The following is a 23,438-nucleotide window of genomic DNA, read 5'->3' on the forward strand; positions in this document are numbered from 1 at the left end:
TTTTTAAATAGTTGAATATGAATTTATAGTATTATTGTATTCAAAATGATGCATCTAACAATAATAAAGGTGAGAGACTTGCCTATAATGTCTTAGAATATTAAGCCTAACCATCCATCCATGTTCTCAAGAGCATTCAAAATTATGTATCTAACAATAATAAAAGTGAGAGACTTGAATATAATGTCTTAAGCCTGCCCACACAAGGAAAGGTGATATTAACTCTCCTCACGAATTGGACTCAACCTCAAGCCACCACACTTGAGAGCCTCGTGCAATTTTTCCATGACCACAAGGCCGCAACATTTCACTAGTGCCCCATCAAAACAATTTTCCGGTAAGAATTCTTTGAAAACAGCAGAGTACTCCAAGCTTTTTGCATCACACTCAGTGCAACTACTTTTCAAACCTAGAGAAAGGGAAGAATAAAAGAAACAAAAATGAGAAAATTAAGTTAATTGTATAAAATTCTACATGTAGATTGTAAATTTAATATATAATAGCTTGGTGTAATATAAACACACGAGGTTAAAAAACAGAGGTAGTATTTTTATGTAACGGGTATACCACTGGTGTATTCTTCTAAATCACAAGCATGTGAAACCCTTCTCCATATGTTTGTGTGGGAGAGGTATACACTACTGTGATATACCCGTTATGTAAGATACTTTCACCAAAGAACAAAAGAAGGCGTTGCTTCTCACAGTCCACAAGCTCAGGATCAAATGCATTATCGTCGAAGAACAGAGAACTGCCGTACTCCAGTTCCACCTTCGAGGGAAAAAAAAAAATTAAAACATTAATTGCTAAATGTCACAAAGCAAATATGCTTTACAGGTCTTTCAGGTAAAAAAATTTATATACACATAACAAACCAAAACTTAAATGCCAGGGCGCATAAAAGCTCAAATAAGATTGTAAATACGAAAAGCCTAACTACAAAGGGTAACCAATTAAAAATAAAGACAAACCCTGAAATTTGGTATTATAGATGGCAATTAAACAGTAGCTATTGAATTATGGCCCTTACCCTCTTAATAGGATCGTCCTCTTGCTTTCCAAAGAAAATTGCCAGAACCAAGTGCTCAAGTCCAACCTCCTTATCACCTGCAAAATTTGCTCAAGTTTAAAATAACACATGAATATGTGCATAAACCTACTTCTTCCTGCCACCAGACTTGATCAAGTTTCTTCAACCCAATTCAAACATAATTATGACTCAACTACGTTTGCAACTGATCATGTTAGTTTATTTCATTTTATGCCTCGAAAATTTATAGAACATATAATTATACAGCCATTTAGAATAAAGGAGAGGATATTTTACAAGATTCGTAACATTCACATATTTTAAAAGATACAAACTATTCAATGGAATATTGAGGCCATTACAAAGATAAGAGATTTTACCAAGTCTGTCGGCTGCTATGCGTGATAACTTGTAAATGCTAAACATAGACAGTTTTGAATGTAATCCACCCGAACATCTTGGCCTGTCATTGAGCATCCTCACATTGTCACCAACTCTTGAAAAAGAGAGGCCAAACAAAATGTGTTGTACGCTGATGAAACGTTGACATTGCATTCTTCTCTCATTATCAGCAATGTTAATCACTCCACGAAGCTCGTCTGTACAAGGTCCGAAGCTCCCACGTGATATAGGAAATATGATAGCTTCCTGAAAATAGATCAACTGTAAAAAGGAAAACAAAAGCATTGGCATGTTGTCAGCATTCAAAAGAGTTATCAGGGTCTTGATTGAACCCTATGAAGCATGGCACATCGAAAAACAAGTCATACTAGTATGTTTTGGGCACTAGTACTTCCATTTTTTTATTTTTTATTTTTAACAATAACAAAACAATTTTATTAAAATAAAAAGTGAAAACAAGGGGAGGACAAGAAGTCCTCATACAAAGACAATAACTCAGCGCTAAAATCCAAAGAAGCACCAACTAAAACATAAAACAAACCACCACTAGGTATAACAAACAGTATCCCAATCCCTAGTAATCAACAAAAGAGATATGTCCTTGAAAGGAGGAGATACACTGGCCCAAACTAATGCAAGATGCCTCACCCTATCCCACAAAGCATTAACCTCTGATTCCTTTTCCAAAAAAATTCTATCATTTCTTTCCAACCAAATGGTCCAAAAGATAGCAAAGATAATGCACAGCAATGTTTTGGTCTTCTATCACTAGTACTTCTATGTGTACCAAGTAGACAACACGTACTCAAATTTTTTTTCTTATTTTTTGTCATACTCAAAGGTACCTAGCATATACCCAGGTTATACCTCAACTAGAATAGGGTTGCAAACGAACAGAGACGAATCGAGCTTTGTTGGGCTCGAGTTCGGTTTTTTTGTTTATCGAGCTCGATTATCCAACTCGAGCTCAGCTCGGCTTGTTAATATTAGTTGGGGTAAATTACACTTTGTACCTCTACACTTTGCACCAAATCTCACTTTGGCCCTTACACATGAAATCATGACCGTCAAGCCCTTGCACCTTTGGTCAATCCCACTTTGGTCCCTACACATGAAATCGTGACAATCAACCCCCTGCACTTTTGCTCAAACCCCACCTTGGTCCCTATACAAGTGTCAACGTCTTTCTTCTGTAACTTCATTTTTAAATCTTTAACCAAATCCAATCACGTGACAAAAATGTGAATACGAAATGAGAGTAAGAGAGGAAAATCATCCATGTTTCCGACCAATATACTTTGTCCTACGTGATAAGCGCATGAGAGTTACATAATACAATATATATACATATATATTCGTATGCTAAAAATTGGGACGAAGAAGTAAGAAAATAAAGCTTTTAAAATAATAAAAAAATGTGCCAAATAAATCAAAGAGAAAGAAAAATGAATAGATAAAAGATTGTGTTATAGTGAAAATAGAGTTTCGAAATTCCAATTTATGCAAAACTTTAGCTCATCTTCTTAATCGTTCACAATCTGCGTTTTGTTTTAGCCTAATATAGTCCTAATTTGATGTAAATTTTGGGACAAAGTGTGTATTGGTGGAAAATGTAGATGATTTTTTTCTCTTACCCTCATGTTGTAATCATATTCTTGTAACATGATTAGATTATGTTAAAGATTTAAACAATTGAGTAATAGAAAAGGACATATTGACACTTGTATAGGGACCAAAGTGAGATTTGACCAAAAATATAGGGGGTTGACCGTCACAATTTCATGTGTAGGGATCAAAGTGAGATTTTGTCATAATTTCATGTGTAGTGCCAAAGTGGGATTTGATGCAAAGTGCAAGAGTGCAAAGTGTAATTTACCCTATTAGTTGAGTTTGAGCTTAGCTTGAAGACTGATAATTAATTTTTTTATTATTAAAAATTACATTATTTAAATATATAAATAATATATTTATTTATTATTTAATAAAAAATTTAAATACAAATATTATTTATATTATTTTAAATATAAATAATGTATTAATGCTATTATTTATATATATTTTATACTATTTAATATATAAATAATATATTTATTTTATAATTTAAATTTAAATTTAAATAAAAATAAACGAGCCAAACTTATTCAATCTCGAGCTCAAAACGAGCCTAAAAGTCAAGCTTAAGCTCGTTTATTAACTTAACGAATTGAACTAAGCCAAGCCCTTAACGAGTCGAGTCAAGTTGAGCCAAGCTCACAAATAGCTCAGTTCGTTTGTAGCCCTAACTAGAATAGTATTTACTTTTGGGTTGATTACATTTTTAGTCCGCAAAGCATGAGCCTTATGTCATTTTAATCCTCAATGTTTAATTTGTGCCAATGTGGTCTCCAATGTATAAAACGTAACGCAAATTACATTATTAATCCCTAAATTTTACCCCTTGTATCATTTTGGTCCCTATACTTTCAAATCACTCAATTTTGACCCTTAATTTTAGATTATGTGTCAATTTAGTCCTATTGATAATTCCGTTAGTATTTTTGGCGAAAAATTGATCACTGAATTGGTTGAGGTTAACTTATTGAGTTGAGCAAACTTATAATTTTGACCCTAAAATCATGACACATTCCACTTATGTGTGTATTTTCCACTAAAAAATGCTAATAGTTGTATTCAATTGACTAAATTGAGACAATTATAAATTCAAGGTTAAAATCGAGTCAATTGGAATTACAAGGACCAAAATGCAAGGACTAATAGTGTAATTTGACCTAAAAAGTATTTCAATTTAGTTCCCAAATGTTTAAATTATATCTATTAATAGAGTTAGATTGGGAGACTAAATTGTGACACTTTTTATACATTATAAACCAGATTGATACAACTTAAACATTGGGACCAAATTGAAACACTTTATACATTAGGGACTAAATTGACACAATTTAAATATTAGGAACCAAAATGACTCCTGCTTTGGGGACTAGAGATGTAATCAACCCTTTACTTTTAAGTGAAGTTAGTTTTATTGGATTTTTTTTTCTTAATTTTTGCCTCAAACAGAGGTACCTAGTATATATCTAAGTCATACTTCAACTAGAACCGTATTTACTTTTGGGTTGATTACATTTTTAGTCCCCAAAGGATAAGCCTTGTGTCATTTTGATCCGCTATGCTTAAATAATGTCAATCTGGTCCCCAATGTATAAATATGTTTCAATTTCCGTCGTCAATGTTTAATTTGAGTCAATCTAGCCCCCAATGTATAAAGAATGTTTCAATGTAGTACCCAAATGTTTAAATTGCATCTATTAACAAAGTTCGATTGGGAGAATAAATTGAAACACTTTTTATACATTATAGACCAAATTGATACAACTTAACATTGGGAGCAAATTGAAATAGTTTTATGCATTGGAAACTAAACTAACACAATTTAAACAATGGGGACCAAAATGACACAAGACTCCTACTTTGGGGACCAAAATTGTAATTAACCTTTTACTTTTTTGTAGTAGTAAAATGAGTTTTAATGGATTTTTTTATGCTTAAAATAATTTTAAAATTAAGCTTTAATTTGCAGATTCTTTAATATAATAAAAATTAAGTTTGGTTTACTCATGCCGTATCATACCAATGCATGTACACATGCTTCATGCATATTCAGACATATCACAACTACTTGACCACATAATGCAACGAGCAAAGGGATCTAATGAAGCACCGACAAAAACCCTAGGACGCATGATTTGACTATATTATAAAAATAAAATAAATAACTACAGCTATTGGAACAAGAGAAATGGAAAAGCAAGAAAAATGACAAACAAAAGTACATAAAAATATATATGAACCACACATTGAATCAACCCAAATATGTGTATACTGATAGGGACATGAACTAAGGAAAATATGTAAAACAACAAATTGGTTGAAGCATAAATTGAAGAATAGTTAATGAGAGATTAGTTTTATTTAGGAATTTTAGTGATAATAGGAATTTGTATTTGTTGATCCTGTTCTTATTGGACAATGCCTATGACTATATATGTGTATATGGGTGGTGTGTAGTGAAAAGATACAACAATTTTGGCATTTATTTGTTATTGTTTATTATAATTAATTAACGATTTGTCTTCAAAAAATTAAGTAAACCCAAATTTTGACAAATGTCTTGATGATGCCTATAATCAAATGTCAGGAGGTGCTTATGATTATAAATATAGGAAGGGTATAAATCACATAGGAAGTGTAATATGGGGATAAAATATATTAGACATCATTTTGGCTGAGATCAGCAAAAATAGTATTGTTAGTAATGTCCGTAAGGTTTTAGGGTCTTGTTGATACACCTTCAAACTGTAGGGGTGTTTGTGCTATTTTTTAATGTTTGGGGGTGTTTGGGTATTTTCATGAAAGATCAGGGGTGGGTAATTTTCACCAAACAATATATTGTTACATATATAACAAACCAAACCAAGCCTTTTAAGTCCCATCATTTTCTATATATTGTTACAAATATAGAAATAATAAAAATTTATTCATTTTCAATTTACAAATTCATTTATATTTTATTATATCAAAATAATAAGAAACCATTTTTACATTCAATTCAATATTTTAAAAAACTAGGCAAGTTACGTTGATCTCCCTCAACATTTAAGAAAAATATGATAAGTCCCGTAATGTAGCATAATTACCCTAGCCTCCAAACAGAGGTAACAAAATATAGATAAAATTAATATTTTCCCTTAACATACTTTGTATTTAAAAGACAAATTGATCTCCAATACGAAATGAAAAAATCACCTTATAGACTTGACTTAGAACCCTAACCTAGACGCTTTACTATCCTAACATTAACCTAACAGCATGGATGTAAGTTTTATGAAAATACAAAACTTAGGGAGGTTAATCTAATTATGTCAAATTGTTTGGCTTGATGTATTTTTCTGAAATCTTGAGGGAGGCCAGTGTGATTATTCCTAAGAAATAAGTGAGAACAAAAAAAAATCCCAAATATCTAATTTAGAAAGATTTACTACAAAATAAATTAGAAACTTCAGGATTCAGAAATCCTAAAACTAAAAAGTCCAGAAAGAAAGAATAGGCACACGTCCACATTATATTTATATTATCATTTGACCCTAAGTATTTTTTTAAATTTTTTTTGATAAATGATCCTAAGTTAATTTCTTTGAACTTAAAATGTGTTTCATGTTTTGTCTAGGTGATGATACATGTGTCGCAAGGGTGTTAAACTTGTTAAGTTCTAAAAAACTTTAAAAAACAATAGGGTAAATTACACTAACCACCCTTGATGTTTAGAAAAATACAATAAACCCCACAAGTTTGGTTTTAGTAAGGCTAAAAGGACTGGAACTATGTACATGGCGTGAACAAATAGGAATAACCATGGTAAAATATACATTTCAATGTAAAAGTCTAAAAGATACAACATTGTTTTCTATTCATGCGATTAACCAATTATTGATAAAAATGGGGCCAAGTGTTAAGTGAATTAAAACCTAAAAGAAGCCCAATGTAATTAGGCCAAACTTGTGGGCTCAATGTATTTTCCCTAAACCTCAAGGGAGGTTAGTGTAATTTACCAAAAATAATAGACACATTAGGACACATGTCCGATACGGACACCTTCTCATAAATGTTTGTGCTTCTTAGGAAATAAAGAGACGCCACTTCATCACTCAATAAATTAAGAGGAAAAGGGGAACAGAGAAAGAGATGGCAATACCGCATCTCCTTTGAAACCAGACAAGACATAGAGCCCGTCGATTATGCCATTAGCAAAATCATAGAGCATGGTTTTTGCATCCTCAGCTATTGACTCATCAGATGATACGTCATCAACAAATCTATGTAACTCTTGAATCTTGACGTCCTTCAAAGCCTCTAAAGTCAAATTATCAAGAATATGATAACATTTTGGACGAGACAACTCCAAGGTAAGCTGCATTTTACAGTCTTCCTGGTTTCCAACACAAAAATAGCAATGATGATGATGATAATGATAAAACGAAATAAGGTCACCTATTCAGAAAGAAAAACATAGTCCAATATAAAATATATATGCATGGATAACATAACATACCTTTGATTGAAATTGATCATTTACATTTCAAGTATTGATCTTGAAGAAAGAAGGAAAAAAAAAATGAAAAATGAAAAAGAAAAAAGGAAGTGCTATAGGATTAAAAAATAAGATTTAAATGAAGAAACCAGAGTGTGACTGAAAAAATTGCTTCAAATTGAAGCCTTTGAATACTCTTGCAAATAAAAATGTGGGATGAGAATGAATGCTGATCATTCATCTACTTTTAACAAATGATCAGTGTTAAGAGCACGACACACATCATGTTGAAGCTGCGACCCATGTTAGCATAAATAATCAGATTAGACAAGCACTAGCAGCACATCAGATTAGGCCAGCAAACCATGATTTTAGAGAACAAAACTTGAGTGATCATTCAGCTGTTACATTTAGTCTGAAGAACTAAGTTGAGGAAAATAACTTTAAAAGAAAACGCCATGCAGTAGTGATGAATTTAGTCAAGAAGACAAAAACATCAAGCTCTTACCTTTAAAGGCACATACTTCAACACCTCCCTCATTGCACTTATTATGTCAGACTGGCTAATATCATCCCACTACATCCATAAAAATTATTAATCAACTCAGCATGATTCAGTAAACCATCATTGGTGAATGAGTTCTCACAACAGTGCAAAATAGTAGCAACCATAATATTTGGACAATATTATGACACAAACTGAAGAAAGGAAAGACCTTATCAGGGTCAAAAGGAAAGGCCCACGGATAAACCTACAACAAAAGGTATGAAGACAAAATTAAACTTCCTCATAACAAAACTCAATCTAAAAATAAATAAATAAGGAAAGAACGGGCAATCATATGGACACTTGCCAATGTTAAGAGTAGCAATAAAGTCATTACGACAATGACAATGCTGCCAAAACATCTCTGTCTACAAAGGGTGAAAATAATTCCCAACTGACCCAAAATTTTTAGGGCATTAGAACACATTTATTTATTTTTACGAGTAAGAGTAACTTTATTAGAAAAGGAGCATCAAGACGATGCTAACAAATACAACCCACACCACAAGCTAGAACACACATGCGATTGGGAAAACACACATTGTTATCATGCATGAGCTAGAAGACACACAATTCTGAAATTTATGACATATAAAAGGCTCTCAAATGATGCAAATATGTAGAGTCACACCACGCTAAAATTGTGCAAATGACAAATTTTATTTGTTTAAAAAACGAATGATAGAACTTGGGAGGTGAGCATTACCTCTTCTAGTTGTCCATTCAACTACATTGTTGAGCTCCCCTTTATGGGATACTTCAGAAATTCCTCAAATGGATTGTAACAATCAAGTAGAAATTATTGATCAAGGAGTTTGCAAGTACAAGGAAAGTGATATTGCTCTAGTAGAAAATTCAAAAGTCCAAGAAGCCACTGAAGGGCAAAAAAATTACGTGCGCAACATCATTTTATCAAAAGATCTTCACGAACATGAAAATGCATTACAATTGTTTGATTCTATTGACCAATGCTCTTAAACACAGAAATGGCCAAACTAGAATTCGGATCTAATCAAGGATCACCGATTCAACTAAAATCAAGCCATGAAGTCATAATTATAATTTTGACATACAAATATGAAAAATTATACTTAACTAAAATATAAAGGTATTAAGATAGATTCATTTAAATTAATTTTTACATTTTAAGATACATATATATTTACATGAATATATTTATTGAATATAATTGCCTATACATTTATATTTTATATACTGATTATTTACAAAAATAAGAAGTCAAAAAAATATAATAAAAAATCAATTGTACTTGGTGTTTGAAAGAAAATGCAATAAATAATATAAGGTAGCATTTGGTAGAGTTTTAGAATTATGATTTGAGAATAGAGTTGTATTTTGATTTTGTGAGTTTTGGAATTATGATTTGAAAAGAGAATTTGTTTGGTTATGAGTTTTGAAAAGAGTTTTGAATTTTTGATGTGACATATGAAATTAGAAAAGTTGTTTGATTAAAAAACTTACAACTCATAACCAAACACACAACTCAAAATTCTATTCAAAGCTCATAAAAAAATTTTAAAAATTCCGAAAATATTTTTTATTTAAAATATAAAAATATAACAGGTGCCAATTCCCCCCCCCCCCCAAAAAAAAAAAATATACTGTTGCGGTCAACCGCCCGGACGTCCGGGTAGACATGTTTTCAAAAGTGGGTGTGGAATCAATTTTTAACCAAACACAATACTTAAACCAAGCTGTAGAATCACGTTTCCAAAGCTCCACCAAACACAGCCTTAGTTTTCCTAATATCAACAAAGGGACATTGTGGTATAGTGGTTAAAAGTGAGACCACTATCCATGGGGTTGTGTTTGAGCCACCCTAAATGTTGACTTTTACGAAGTTTCGCTTGGTAGCTGGTAGGCCCACGTGGTAGGATCATTGGATTGCCTCAACCGGTTTTCTTGACCCAGCTACCAGTTCGAACTGGTAGCCAATTCAACCGTAGTTCTTACCAGTTGTCAATGGATTGATTGTTTATCCAGACAAAAACCTAAATCCATCAATCGGTGAATCGGTTGAATCAACCAATCTAGTCCCATTTTAATAAAACCACTGCTACTGACGCGGATCCACCTAAAAGGATTGATTTTATTGGTATCTAAAATTGCCTTTGTGTATTAAATCCAGGTTTGGTGGACCTCGTAAACAACAACACAACCACAGTTTTCAATAAAATTTTCTAAAAACAGCCCGCTTTTTAGTAAACACCAAAAAAATATTTTGGAATTTTCGAACACTGTTTGTATACAACAATGAAAACAAAGCAAGTTTTTTAATTTTTAATTGTTCAGAATACTTCCATGAATGATAAAGGTGTCCAGGGGAAAGACACGGCATTCGACAACAGCTTTCCATTCTCAAAGCTAAGTTTGCAAGAGCCTTTTTAAAAGCATGAGTTACAGGAGCTTTAATGAAAACCTTGAACATGATCCAACATCGAGTCCTAGCTTGTGTTACACGAACTCTTCCACTTTGCCGAAATATATCCATGCCCACTGGATATGACTCAAGCACATAGAGGCAGGCAAAGCCTTAAATCTCAAATTCAAGAATACAGTAAAAATTGTCTTTGGGAATATGCACATATTTCAAAAGACGAGAGAAAAACTCATCTGCTTAACAATATTCATGAACGTTATAAATAGAAGAAAAACTGAGAAAATAAATTTACCCAAAAGCCACTTTTGGCCGGCCATTGAATTTGAGAAATTGAATGCAGGTGGCATCCCCTACTAATCCCTTTTCTTAATGACTACACATATTGAGAAGATAAATTATAGAGATTCTAAACTGTGTGGACAGCAGCGATTCTAAATCCATCTCCAACAACATATTCTTTTTCTTTTTTATCAGCAACAAAATGAACTTCTATTAAAAAGAGAAAAAATAAAGAGGTTTACAAGAAGGACCTCAAAACACTAATTTCCAAAACAGAAATCTGTGGAGGAAAACACTGATTTCCAATCACTAGAGATCAAGAAAAGCGGAATCCCTTTAAACGGGGGAGCCACTGAAGCCGAAAAAGATGCCAAAACTAACCATTTCCCAAAAAGAGGTTACATCAACACTTTTATCTTCAAAGATTCTCACATTTCTTTCCAGCTAGATAACCCAAAAAATTGCGAATACAGCGCGCAAAGCCCCAACATCTTCGCCTTTTTATTGTTGCCCAAAACTCAAAAATCAATTAAGAGCATGGATTTGCTTGCTTTGGGAGCCACCCATGCAAGGTCACCCAAAGAAAGAACTGCTGCTACATCCACCTTGCCACTGGACAGTGTAAAAATAGATGATTCAAAGTATCCCCATTGCCCTTACAACCACTGGACAGTGTAAAAATAGATGATTCGAAGTATCCCCATTGCCCTTACACATAATACACCATTGAGGACAAAGATAGCAATTAGGGCTCCTTTTTTAAAAAATATCATTCGTCAAAATGCTTACATGAACCAAAGACCACATAAAAAACTAAGGCGCAAAAAACTTCCAAATTCTTTAGTGAAAAGGAAAGAATGAAACAGTTGGGTTCTCTATAATCTTATCAAAAAAAGATTTGCAAGAAAAGACACTTGAAGAATGAAAGAGTCACATCTGTTTACCACTTGCATTACGGTCCAAAGGCAAATGGTCAATAAGAAACAACAAAGAAGCTAAATCGCCAACCTCCCTTTCAGTAAGATTTCTTGAGAAACTAAAGTTCCAAGCAATCAAAGCCAAATCAGAACTTGCCAAAGAAGTGATGGAAGAATGATAAAGAGTTTGCTACCTATAAAGACGCAGGAAGTACACATCAATAGAAGAGTTTCGAGTCCAAATTTCCTCCCATAAATGAATTTTTTCGCCATTTCCCACCCTCAAATAAAGAAATCTAGAAAAAAGAGGGAAAACATGAGAGATTGATTTTCAATGGGATCGACAATTACCCCTAATGACCACTCAAGAAAACCTACTATCATCTTGAACCCCATACTTGCTTTTAATAATAGAATGCCATAATGAATCACTCCCCAATGGAAATCTCCATAACCACTTACCAAGAACGGCAATATTCCTCCCTGCAGTGTTGCCAAATTGCTAGACCCCCTTTTTCCTTAGACAATGAAACAATCTCCTAATTAACCAAGTGCACCTTCTTACCTTCATCCTTTCATTCCCACAGGAAATCCTTCATCAAGTTTTCCATTGTTTTTGCAATCTTGACCGGAATCTTGAAAAGGGACAGAAAGTAGATATTCACCACTCAGAATGAAATGAATCAACGTGTACCTCCAACCTTTCGAAAGCAAAGCTCTCTTCCAACCCTCCAATCTCTTACATATCTTTTCAACAACCGGAAGCCAAAATGCCTCATTCCTAGGATTACCCCGTAAAGGTTCTCAATGGAACACCCTAGAATGCCTGCCAACCTCTAAACTTGACTTTGTCGCAAATTAATACCAACTACGCTGCTCTAGTTCAAATTGACCTTAAGACTCGGAACGACCTCAAAAACTCTTAAAAGAGATCAAAAGCAATCCACCTTGCTCTCCTCCCTTGATGAAAAAAATATGGTGTCATCCGCATACTGAAAATGAGACAAACTCTATCCCTCCCAAACCCCTCCACTAAACATAAATATCTAGCGCCATCAACCAACACATCTACCACCAGAATAAAGGGGAAAGGAAATAAAGGATCACCCAGCCTTAAACCTCTACTAGCCCTAAAAGAATTCCCAAGTTCCCCCATTAACAATAATTGACATGTCACAAGTTGACAGCCACCCCCAAATCCATTTTCTCCATCTCTCTCCAAAACCCTTTCTGTGTATTACAAAATCCAAAAAATGCCAATCCACATGGTCATATGCGTTCTTAAAATCAACTTTGAAAATGATACCCTCCTTTCCTCATAGTTTGGTACTTCTCCACCACTTCATTTGCCGCCAAGGCACCATCCAAAATCTGACGCCCCTTAACAAAGTCTCCTTGAACCGAAGAAACAGTATCCCCCAAAGTCACTCTTAGTCTTTCTGATAGTACCTTTACCAAAATCTTATAGAGAGATGAGACCAAACTTATAGGTCTAAAATCATTGAGTTTCATTGAATTCTCTTTTTTATGGATCAAACATATGAATGGCGCAGTTCTACAAAAATTAACAATCCCCTTTTCGTGAAATTTTACAAAACTCTCACTAAATCTCTCCACCACCTCCCAACAATCTTAAAAAATTGCCATGGAAAAACCATCTAGCCCTAGGATTTTGTCTCTTTCACATACAAAAACTGCCTCTTTAATTTCCATTTCTCAAAAGGCCTTTCTAACCACCTTGTCTTTACCTCATCAATCGGCAACCATTCAAGACCTTTAATCTTAGGTCGTACTAACGCCCCCCCCCCTCCCTTCTCCTCCCCCTCCAATCCGAATAAAGGTTTGAATAAAACCTAAAAATCTCGCTGATAATGTGATCGTCTTCATCGACCATCATCCCTTGCCCCACCTCTAAACTTTTTATCAACTTCCTTTTCCTTTTTCCATCCACAACCCTGTGAAAGAACTTGGAATTAAGATCTCCATCCTTGAGCCATTTTAGTTTTGCCTTTTGAGCCCAAGAAATTTGTTCCCTAAGAGTGACCTCCTCCATCCTTGATTTCAGCTCATTTCTCTCTCTTCTCAAAGCATTATCCAACCCTACACTAACCTCGACAGCATCTACCTCTTCAATTCTACCTATGCTCCCCCTTTCAATAGTTATTTCCAACAAACATAACTATTGCCTAGTGTATTTTCCCCCTGCAATTGGAAAGGGGGGATAGGTAAAATTACTCTAAAAAGTGTCTGCCTAAGCACATTGTGTCTAGTTTCAGTGACAGTTGTGGAGCCAACCCTTCCTTTCTAGCTGACCGCAAATTCCCAATTTGTTAGTATCTAAAGGCCATCCAAACACCCATTGAGAAAATTGAAAGCAAGTGACTAATTTCTTAATATACAATCAACAAACAAACCAAATTGAACTATCAAGAAGATCATTCAAGATTGCAATTGTTTCATAACCTAGAAAACAAAGTTACAGTAAAAATTACCTCAAAGCCTTTGTTTTCAGCACAACCCTCACATTGCTACATAAAGACAATTTAGTCACATGAGAAACACACAAAATAACTAGTATTAAGACCACAACCAGCCCATGATTGAATGAATCTTGCCTGTATTATGTCACAAATATCATGTTCCCTTAGTATGGAAATTTTTTCAACTTTCACCTTTCCCTCAGCAACAGCTACACAAGGATCGCAGTGAGCCTGCACATGGAAAAAGGAATTTAACAGTGAAAGAAAATAACAGGTGAACAACAAAAACAAAACCAAAAGAAAAAAAAAAAGGCTTCATGTCATATCAATATCTTAAAAGCGAAAGTTATCTGTATATACAAATCTTTACATGGCATAGGTTTGAATAGTATGTTGAACACTCATCCTTGACGATAATCAGTTCATATATTCTCTCAAAATCTTCCTGGAATAAGCCAAAAAAATTGAAAATAAGGACAATTGAAGCATGTTAACAATTCACCTCATAAATGCTTGTGCAAAGTGAAACAAATTAGGAGAAACACCACAACTGCAGGTACAAAAATTAGGTTAATAAAAATATAATAGAAGATACGTATATGATGACAAAATACGTGAGTGATGCATGTAAAAGAGAATAATCACATAGTAGTGTGTAAAGCAAGGGAAAAATTATCCTCCAGCAACCGGCAATGATTAGGTATGCAGTTCTGGCAGTTGAACATAAGTTACCCCAACTCAGCCCATTATATTTTAGGGCATGGACTTTCTTTTTAGTCTTCAGGCAACGGATGGGGCAACATTAATTCAGGCCAAATTATTTTTCAATATAATGTTCTTACCCTTGTCCAATAAAATTTGACAAAAAATAATCTACATACAATATGCAAAATTGATTAGCCAAGAATACTGGGGCTTGTCACACCAAATCACCCCTCCATCATCAACCTACATAGCCCATTGTTTTCTAAAATCACTATTCCCATTCATCTCCTCCCCACCATGATGACAAATCGAAAGACACCCTCAAACAACCCACCACCATTGGGACCACTCCTCTTCCTCTCAACCTCATATCCACCATTACCAACACCGAGTCAAACCATTGATATTGCTCAACCATCAGAGATGCCACGTCATCAAACCCATCACCAAACAACAATGCTACATACCAAGAAAAACTATCCAGAATACTACACCTATCGACTAAATTCATTGGAAGTGTGGCCCACATCCCACTAATTTTAAATCTACACCATCCACTTCATTTTTAGGGTAAACTTTCATGGTCCCTAGCATTTTATACCATATCACAAAAGACAACCTCGTGCCATACTTTTTCTATGTTGATATGATATGGATATCAACCTAGCTTTTGGCAACAACCAACCCACACATGCCTAATCTTAATATCACTGCCACCATTTCACACTATCTGCCCATTAAAAGATGTGTAATTCTCTTAGGTTGAACAGATTTTTTTGCTAAATAAACTATTTTTCAATAGTTAATTGATCTCTCCATCAATCTTAAAGACACTTCATTATTTGAATCAACACACATTAAGTCAAGAATGCCTTGTCAACTCTAAAGACTAAACTCTTATCAGTACTCATTCATAAACAAGCTCATCCATATCCACACAGTGTAACGAATCACTATCAAATCCATAAGTTGTTCAACATAAAGATGAGACTGCAGTAAAGATTAAAACACAGAATATTGATGCAGAACCCTAATAAGTGTGTTTGGTTTAAGTTTTTTGGATTAAGTTTTTTGAAAACTCAGTTTTTTGGTTTTCGTGTTTTTTTGTTTTTAGTGAATATTCTTAAAATTTTAAACATTTTTTTTACCTTTTTAGATGCACTTTACTTAGATGTATCTAAAAAGTAAAAAAATTGTGAAAAAATATTTTAAAAATTTAATAAATACATAAAAATACAAAAAATGTACTGAATTCTCGTATTTTTTTTGTATTTTTGGTATTTAGTGAATTTTAAAAAGGTTTTTTTCACAAATTTTTTACTTTTTAGGTATATTATTTTAAGTATGTCCAAAAAGTAAAAAAAAATTACTTAAAATATTAAAAAAATTCAATAAAAACAAAAAAACACGGAAAACAAGAAAGTAAAATTTTCTGAAAAGTGTTTTTGGAAAAACACAACCAAGCAAGCTAAAACTACTAAAACCAATAGCCACAGAGAATTGACCACGCGTACATGAAGGAAGAATTTACCATATCAAAAACACTCAACACAAATCTGACGACAACATTAAAATAACTTTCGCGAACGATTTTGTAAGCACTCTCTGGGAGTAGTTTTTCCAAAGTACAGAAACCAACATAAGACATCGCTTGTAAGGTTAATGCTGCAACAGCCTTTGCAATCATGAACAGCCAATTGGAATCTCCTCCTTCCATTGCTGAGGACGGAAATGCCTAAAAACAGAATTGATAAATTCAGAAACTGAAAAGCTAATGCACAGAAAACAAGCTGCCTTACAGCCAAAAAAAAATGTTTGTATCAAACGCTATTATTATATGTATATATTGTTGTATAATTGCCAAAAAAAATAATAAAATGCCCCTTTGACATTGTATGTTACATAGAAAACCAATTTATAAAATGCCCTATCGATGGGTCTGACCTAAGTCACCAAATTGCCAAGCGCGAGCAAGAGCGGGAGCTGGAGCAAGATTTGAGGGTGTTAGCATTGATGGAACTAAAAAATATAAGTTCTATCGTCAACTAAGGAAGTTTGATGTGGATTTTGCACTAAAGAATATAAAATCAAGAAAGGCATTAGGACTAGATTATATACCTATTGAGATTTGGAAATGTTAGGGAAGAAGGAGGTGGTTTCGTAACCAAATAATTAAAAATATTTTAGAACCTATATATGAAAATAAAAGATGTCTAAAATTGAAATAACTATAGAGGTATTAAGTTGATGAGTCATACAATGAAATTGTGAGAGTGATAAGCATCACCTAAGAGTTACAATAAAAGTGTCGAATTATTAGTTTGGATTCATGCCCTATAGATCAACAATGAAAGCAACATATTTACTAAGAAATTTAATAGAGATGAACACAGAGCAAGTTCTACATAGATTTAGCAAAAGTTTATGAAATGGTCTTAGAGATATAATATGGTAGATGTTAAGAGAAAATATGTTATCAAGGTAGAGCCATGAGTTCAACATTGGAGGGGCCAAAACCTACAATATTGAATGCCATGCTAGGGCGAAGTGGGGTTTTAATGGGTTGTGTTGACTTTGCAATAAATTTTAATTTATCTAATAATAATTAACATTATTCAATGTGTTGTACTCAAGGTTGTTAAAATCGGGATCCTAGTTAGGTTCGATGAGAGGGTCTCGAGGATCGTATGATCCTACTTTCGATTAAAATAAGGTAACAATACAAATTAGAATTATATATATTAATAATAAGGTGAAAAATCACAAAATCAACGATCCTACTTCCGATCTTACCTACAATCTTGCACGATTCAATACAATCCTACTTGCGATCCTATTATAACACCGATACTACAACGATCTAGATTATTTTAGCAATGTAGGATCGCAGGATCGTACAATCCAGATCGCGATTTTAACCACTATGGTTGTACTACACATTTAAGCACATGAATGCTAATCCAATAAATAATATCAATATATCAAATTTCATAATTTTTTTTAAATGATTAAAAAAAATAAAACAATGGTGTTTCTTTAATCTTGTATATCCACTAATGAATTGAAGAAAAAAATATATAGTGGGAAGCCAAGAAGCTCAGACACATGTAAAAGGGTGGCATGTCTATGTCAGACACCAACACTCTCAAACAAGTGTCTGATACTCTCTTCTCCCTGTCCTTAATTAAAAATACAAACCTAAATATTGGACGTGTCTGACACTCATTTTGTGGCGTGTTTGTCACTTTTTGGACATTTGCTAACATAAAATTTTCAAAGTTAGAAAACTTAACATAAATATCTTATATCCTTAACAAAAATTATAATTATCAAAGTATATAAAATAAATTATGAAACTCAAGGTGTTTGACCTCTCCCAAGGCGAGGCACAAACCTTAAAGCGTTGAGGCGTAAGCATTTTGAATTTTAAATTTCAATACTTAGTAAATAAATAAAATATTTTAAATAGTAAATAAATAAATAAAAATTAAATGAGTGTAAATACTTTTCTCCTCAAGTTATTGAACATCTCAATGCACAAAAGGAAGCTTGCTTTCATTGAAAGTGAATTTGACATTATTGACTCTAGTGATTGAACTTCTCACTTGAGCATTAACTTTGTATTTTTTCTTAATTGATCATTTACTCCTACTATAGAAGAAGACAATTGCAAAAAGGAATCTTTTTTTAATTTTTTCCTTTATATGCTTAAACCATCTACTAGACTATGTTTAACAAGAGCCTAAGGCAACCTTTTCAAGCTTGTAATCCTCATATGCACGTACACATGCCTCATACTATGATGTGAAAGACTTTGGGGAGTATAACTTAAAAATCAAAGCCTTGATGCTTTTATTTTACCTAGCCTCTCAAGGCGAGGAGAGGTGAGTATCGAGGCAAGCCTCAGTAAAGCCTTTTAAAACTTTGATAATTATTAAGAATAATCCTAAAAAACTTCCCAAAAATTAAAATGAAAAAGATACGTAAAAGTATTAGTAGATGGCTAAGGCGGATAAGGCAAATGTCATAATTATATATCATATATATGTTTGCTATAGTCCAAAAATTGATGCAAGAGAACTAGATACGTGATTATTTCTTATAAAATAATTATTTAACTTAATATATATTATGCATATTCATAGATAACTATATAATATATTCCTAGACAATATAATATCAAGATATAATTATTTGTGGCGTGACGTGACCCAAACTAGTTTTACAAATTTTCTGTATCGATGTGTTTTTGTCATGTTGTATCCGTGTCTATGTTACATAGGTGAGGAGAAACAATGTAGAGAGAGAGTGGAGAGAGAGTATACCAAGTAAAGATGAAGAAGAAACTAGGTGAGTGAGTATTCTATTGGAGAGAATTAGCTAGTAGACCAAGCAAAGTACAAAAGTCTGTGAAAACAGTTTCTGACATGAGATTTGGAATTGCCTTGTTACAAAATTACCCTAATCGAAATGAAGCTAAAATTTTTTATGATGTTATTTATCAAAATAATAATAATAATTTATTTATGATGTTATGTAATACTACGAGGCAATGAATATAGTTGTCAATAAACAAGTGAAGTCCAGAATCATGTAAAATGTGACTAAAGAGACTAACCTTTTTAAAAATTTAAAATTCAAAATTTTAAGTGATGCAGTGACAACCAATTTCAGGTTGGGGGGCCAACTTTACTAGCCAACTAAAAATCAATCCAGTCCACGTATTTATGTAAATGATAAAAAGTTCACTGTCAAAGGGTATTTTATTGCAATAAAAGACTTTGGGTTACAATTACAATTAGATCACCTGCCGGATAACAAGTGGATTCTAAAGCACTACAGGATTGCATTAAGGGTCAATTTGAGTCTTCACCTATTTGCCTAAATCATGGATGAATTTTTTAAACACATTAAAAATGATGTCCCATGGTGTATGTTGTACCAGATGATATTTTTTTAGTGGATCAAACTTAAGGAAGGAATTAAACCTAAATAGAAATTTTGAGAGAAACACTCAAGTCAAAAGGTTGAAATTAATACATCTATAACCGAATATATGGAATGCAACTTTGATAACAATAGAAGTAAAATAGAGGCAAAAAGAAAGAGTGAACATTTTCATAAGCTAGGATCAATTTATTAATAAAGACGGAATGGTTAGAGATGATTTAAACCAGAGAATCAAAGTACGTTGGTTCGAGAGTGCTACCGACTTGTTATGTGATCAACGAATACCAACAAATTAGAAAGAAACTTTATAAAACATCTATAAGATGAGCAATGTTTCACGGGACAAAATTAAGAAACAACACATTCATAAAATGAACGTAGATGAGAATGTTTAGATTGATGTGTAGTAAGACTAGAAAAGATAGACTTAGAAATAATGTATTCGTAAAAAGCAAGAATAAGCACCAATTAAAGATAAAGTTGAAAGAAAACAAATTAAGATAGTTTGGTTATGTACAACAAATATTTTTAAATGCAATGATAAGGAATATTAATAAGATCACCATAAATGAAAATGTATGAGAGAAAGGATTACCTCAACTGACATGAAACCAGGAAGTAAAGAACAGATGTGAATTTATTTAATTAATTGAGCATATACACTGTGATAGAGCGAAGAATGGCAAAAAAAAGGGGATTTGCATGGCCTGCTCCACATAATTGTGACACAAGGCTTAGTTAGGTTTGGTTTGATTATGTTTTTTTGAAAAGAAATAAGTTACCAGAAGTGATTATCAAATTACATCATGATCTAGAACTTCATAATGTCAAAACTAAAGAGAAAATGAAACAAAACCATAATATTCCCCATGATCATAAATTAGAATTCAAAATAAATATAATATTTCCATCTTATAATCAAAACCAAAGTATATTGCATGCATAACAACTGCAATCAATCTACTCTTGCAATAGCTTGCTCGGGGGATGAAAGATTCTAATACCTCATAGGCTTCCCTTTCTCTATCACAGTAATAATCCTTAGGCCTGCCCTTCCTAAAACTCTAAAATAGCAATAAAAGAAGTCAGAAGCACCTAATGAAAGTTAGGTTGCAGCGAAACTATTAATAAGAAACTAATGGAAAAATGAATAATTTACCAACCAAGTCAATCAAATGGCTATCTTCTTCCTTTTTCCGATAAGGTTGCAACAACAAATAGACCTGTCTAGTTATGCTGTCTCTCCATTCAGTCTTTGATATTTCACTGTCCTTTCGCTTTCCAAGAAGGATCTCACATTCTTCAAGTGACAACACCTAAAAAAAGTCAGAGACACCAAGAGTGAAAGAGAGGGAGGGAGTGAGTGAGAGAAGATGAAATTCTCATACAGGGAATATATTCAACACTCTAAAATGAACCAATACCCTTGCTATATCTTCTTTTTCTGGAACGTTTGTACCATAAATATCTCGATTAACTGCTTGGTGAGCCTTCTCTCGTTTAGACACAATTAGAGCAGCATCCCTGTTTTAGGATTGAGTATATAAAAACAGTTGAACAAGAGTGAAACTTAATCCTCAAAACTCCACAATTATAAGCATTGTTTCAGGTGCAACATTACTAAAGGCTCTCAAGAGGTCAATTCACTTGTCTTGAATCATGACAACCCTTTTTTCTGACTTCAAGCTATATGTATTATGTACATTCCTTTATTGGCAAAACAAATAGATCAACCCAACTCATTCGTGAACAAGCAGAGATGACATATACGTATGAGTTTAATGGGTAGTCATTTCCCCAAGAACTACTAACCCAATCAAAATAAGCAAATATGAAACCAATGAGCTAATAATTGAACATAAACTAAGATTCTGTTAATGCCTAAAAAAAAAAATTTTTTAAAAAGCACCATCCAAACTAATTGTTCCATTTCTTGTACAAACCAGACGATGAATATCATAATCACAAGAAATAATATGTAAACACGTGGAGCAAATCACATTCCAATACCAAATTTGGAATAACTTGTAATGGTATCACAAATTGTAAACATCACGACCATTCATGTTCTGTTTTGATTTTATAACTAGATTCAGCATCATTCTCAATTGTTCCATATTGTATCCCTGCAAACAAAATTAGAAACAACTATGGCCATTTCTATCTATTTAATATTTGTATGCCATAACTTATGTAATAGCATTGCAGAGAATGACACTAGTCTTCTACATTTCTCAAATTCATGCTCTCACTATGGTACATCTCAACGTGTCATGTAAGAACCAAGGGCACTTCTAAGAAGGTAATGTGTCATGTCAATGTCCAACACAACATTACACTCATCAGATACTTCTCAACACTTAGAGACACATGAAACACAATACAAGTTTGAATAAAATAACTTGAAATTCAATAATATATTGAAAACAATTTAAATTTATGCCTATTTTTCACCTTTAGACTTTAAAAATTATTAGCTTTGACTTAAATTTATTTATCCTCATATATATGACACATATGACATACAACAAGTATGTAAAATTATATATGTTGCATATGTTGTGACCTACATTATTTTTAAATTTTTGTATCGGTGTATCGATGTCATGTCACAAACATTGTGGCCTTGTTTGGTTTGCTTTTGAGAAACAAATTTTGGAGAAAAATTTTTAAAATTTTATTTGGTTTAGTGATTTTGAAAAAAAAATTCCAGAATCACTTTCTATCTCCTACACATCAATTAATCACTTTTTCTCTCCTCTCTCCTTCTCAATTACTTTTTCTCTCACACACATCTACTCAACTACAACAAAATATCAAATCATTCCAAATTTCCACACTGCAAAACTATTTCCAAAATATACAACCAAACAAACCAAAAAAATTTCTAAACTCTTTTCCTAAGTTTTTTTTGAAAATTTATCTCCCAAAATCAAACCAAACACACCGTGCTTGTGTCTCTGCTTCTTAGATTATCCCAATATTTCATAATCCATAGTAGGCATTTGCATTGACTCAAATAAACTCTCCTGCTCTGTCATATGGAATTTGAACCAAAACTCCATTTAAAATTCATTATTTCTATGTCATTGACCTTTTCATTTGAGTATTTCAATTTACACCTCCAACCTATTCTTTCTTTTTGTTTTTCTCTTTTTAATACCTTTTTCATGAACCAAATCCGCATATTTTCACATCTAGGATGTACATATATCACTATTATTGAAAAAAATTATTGTTGCAACTGAAACTAGAACATAATGATAATAAAAATAAGATAACTGCTAAGGCTCACCATCCATCCCAAACGTAATCGACCTTCCTGCTTCGAACGGGGAAATACCCACGGAGGACATCATCATCATCGTCACCAGAAAACTCCATACTATAGTGACGCTTCAAACGGATCTAGGGTTTCTCTTTGTTTTCTTTTTCACTAAACTCTCGAATTATTATATTATATTGACAGATAAAAGAAGAAGAAGATCAATCAGATGATCGGCCAAAAAGAGGAGGAGATAGACTAAAATAAATCGGGGGTTGGGGTTGGGGTTGGGGTTGGGGTTGGGGTTGGGGAAAAATTAAAAATCTATTCCTCTCACTCCATTGCCATTCCTATCGGTCCCTCTTATGTGACCGCCT

At 33.1% G+C, this 23,438-nt stretch overlaps 1 protein-coding gene across 4 annotated transcripts; it reads right to left on the reverse strand.

The window, feature by feature from the left end:
* Positions 1–23,438, reverse strand: LOC114298496 (uncharacterized). Of its 4 annotated transcripts, none has more exons than XM_082877355.1 (15): positions 23,092–23,438; positions 21,221–21,320; positions 20,960–21,112; positions 20,801–20,860; positions 16,378–16,581; positions 14,512–14,586; positions 14,277–14,372; positions 14,154–14,189; positions 8,234–8,269; positions 8,026–8,094; positions 7,182–7,415; positions 1,411–1,693; positions 1,031–1,107; positions 705–771; positions 1–409 (listed from the first exon to the last, which is right to left on the reverse strand). In XM_082877355.1, the coding sequence occupies exons 1-15, from the start codon at positions 23,178–23,180 to the stop codon at positions 219–221; spliced, it is 1,770 nt and encodes a 589-aa protein (XP_082733481.1). In that variant the 5' UTR covers positions 23,181–23,438; the 3' UTR covers positions 1–218. The 4 variants fall into 4 exon arrangements, with proteins under 4 accessions (XP_082733481.1, XP_082733482.1, XP_082733484.1 ...); XM_082877356.1 differs by having other exon boundaries at positions 1,411–1,678; positions 23,092–23,304; XM_082877358.1 differs by lacking the exon at positions 7,182–7,415 and having other exon boundaries at positions 23,092–23,434.

This window comes from Camellia sinensis, chromosome 7 (genome assembly GCF_055761805.1).
Source record: "Camellia sinensis isolate YWXY chromosome 7, ASM5576180v1, whole genome shotgun sequence".
NCBI classification, from domain to species: Eukaryota; Viridiplantae; Streptophyta; class Magnoliopsida; order Ericales; family Theaceae; genus Camellia; species Camellia sinensis.

What these genes read in the sequence shown, in the direction of transcription:
- LOC114298496 (XM_082877355.1), bottom strand. Translation starts at nt 23,180, where the DNA reads ATGGAGTTTTCTGGTGACGATGATGATGATGTCCTCCGTGGGTATTTC. An exon ending in ATAGCCATTTGATTGACTTG is followed by an intron (nt 20,861 to 20,959) that starts GTTGGTAAATTA and finishes TTGCTATTTTAG; the next exon opens with AGTTTTAGGAAGGGCAGGCC. An exon ending in CATAGCAGCCGACAGACTTG is followed by an intron (nt 1,108 to 1,410) that starts GTAAAATCTCTT and finishes CAAATTTTGCAG; the next exon opens with GTGATAAGGAGGTTGGACTT.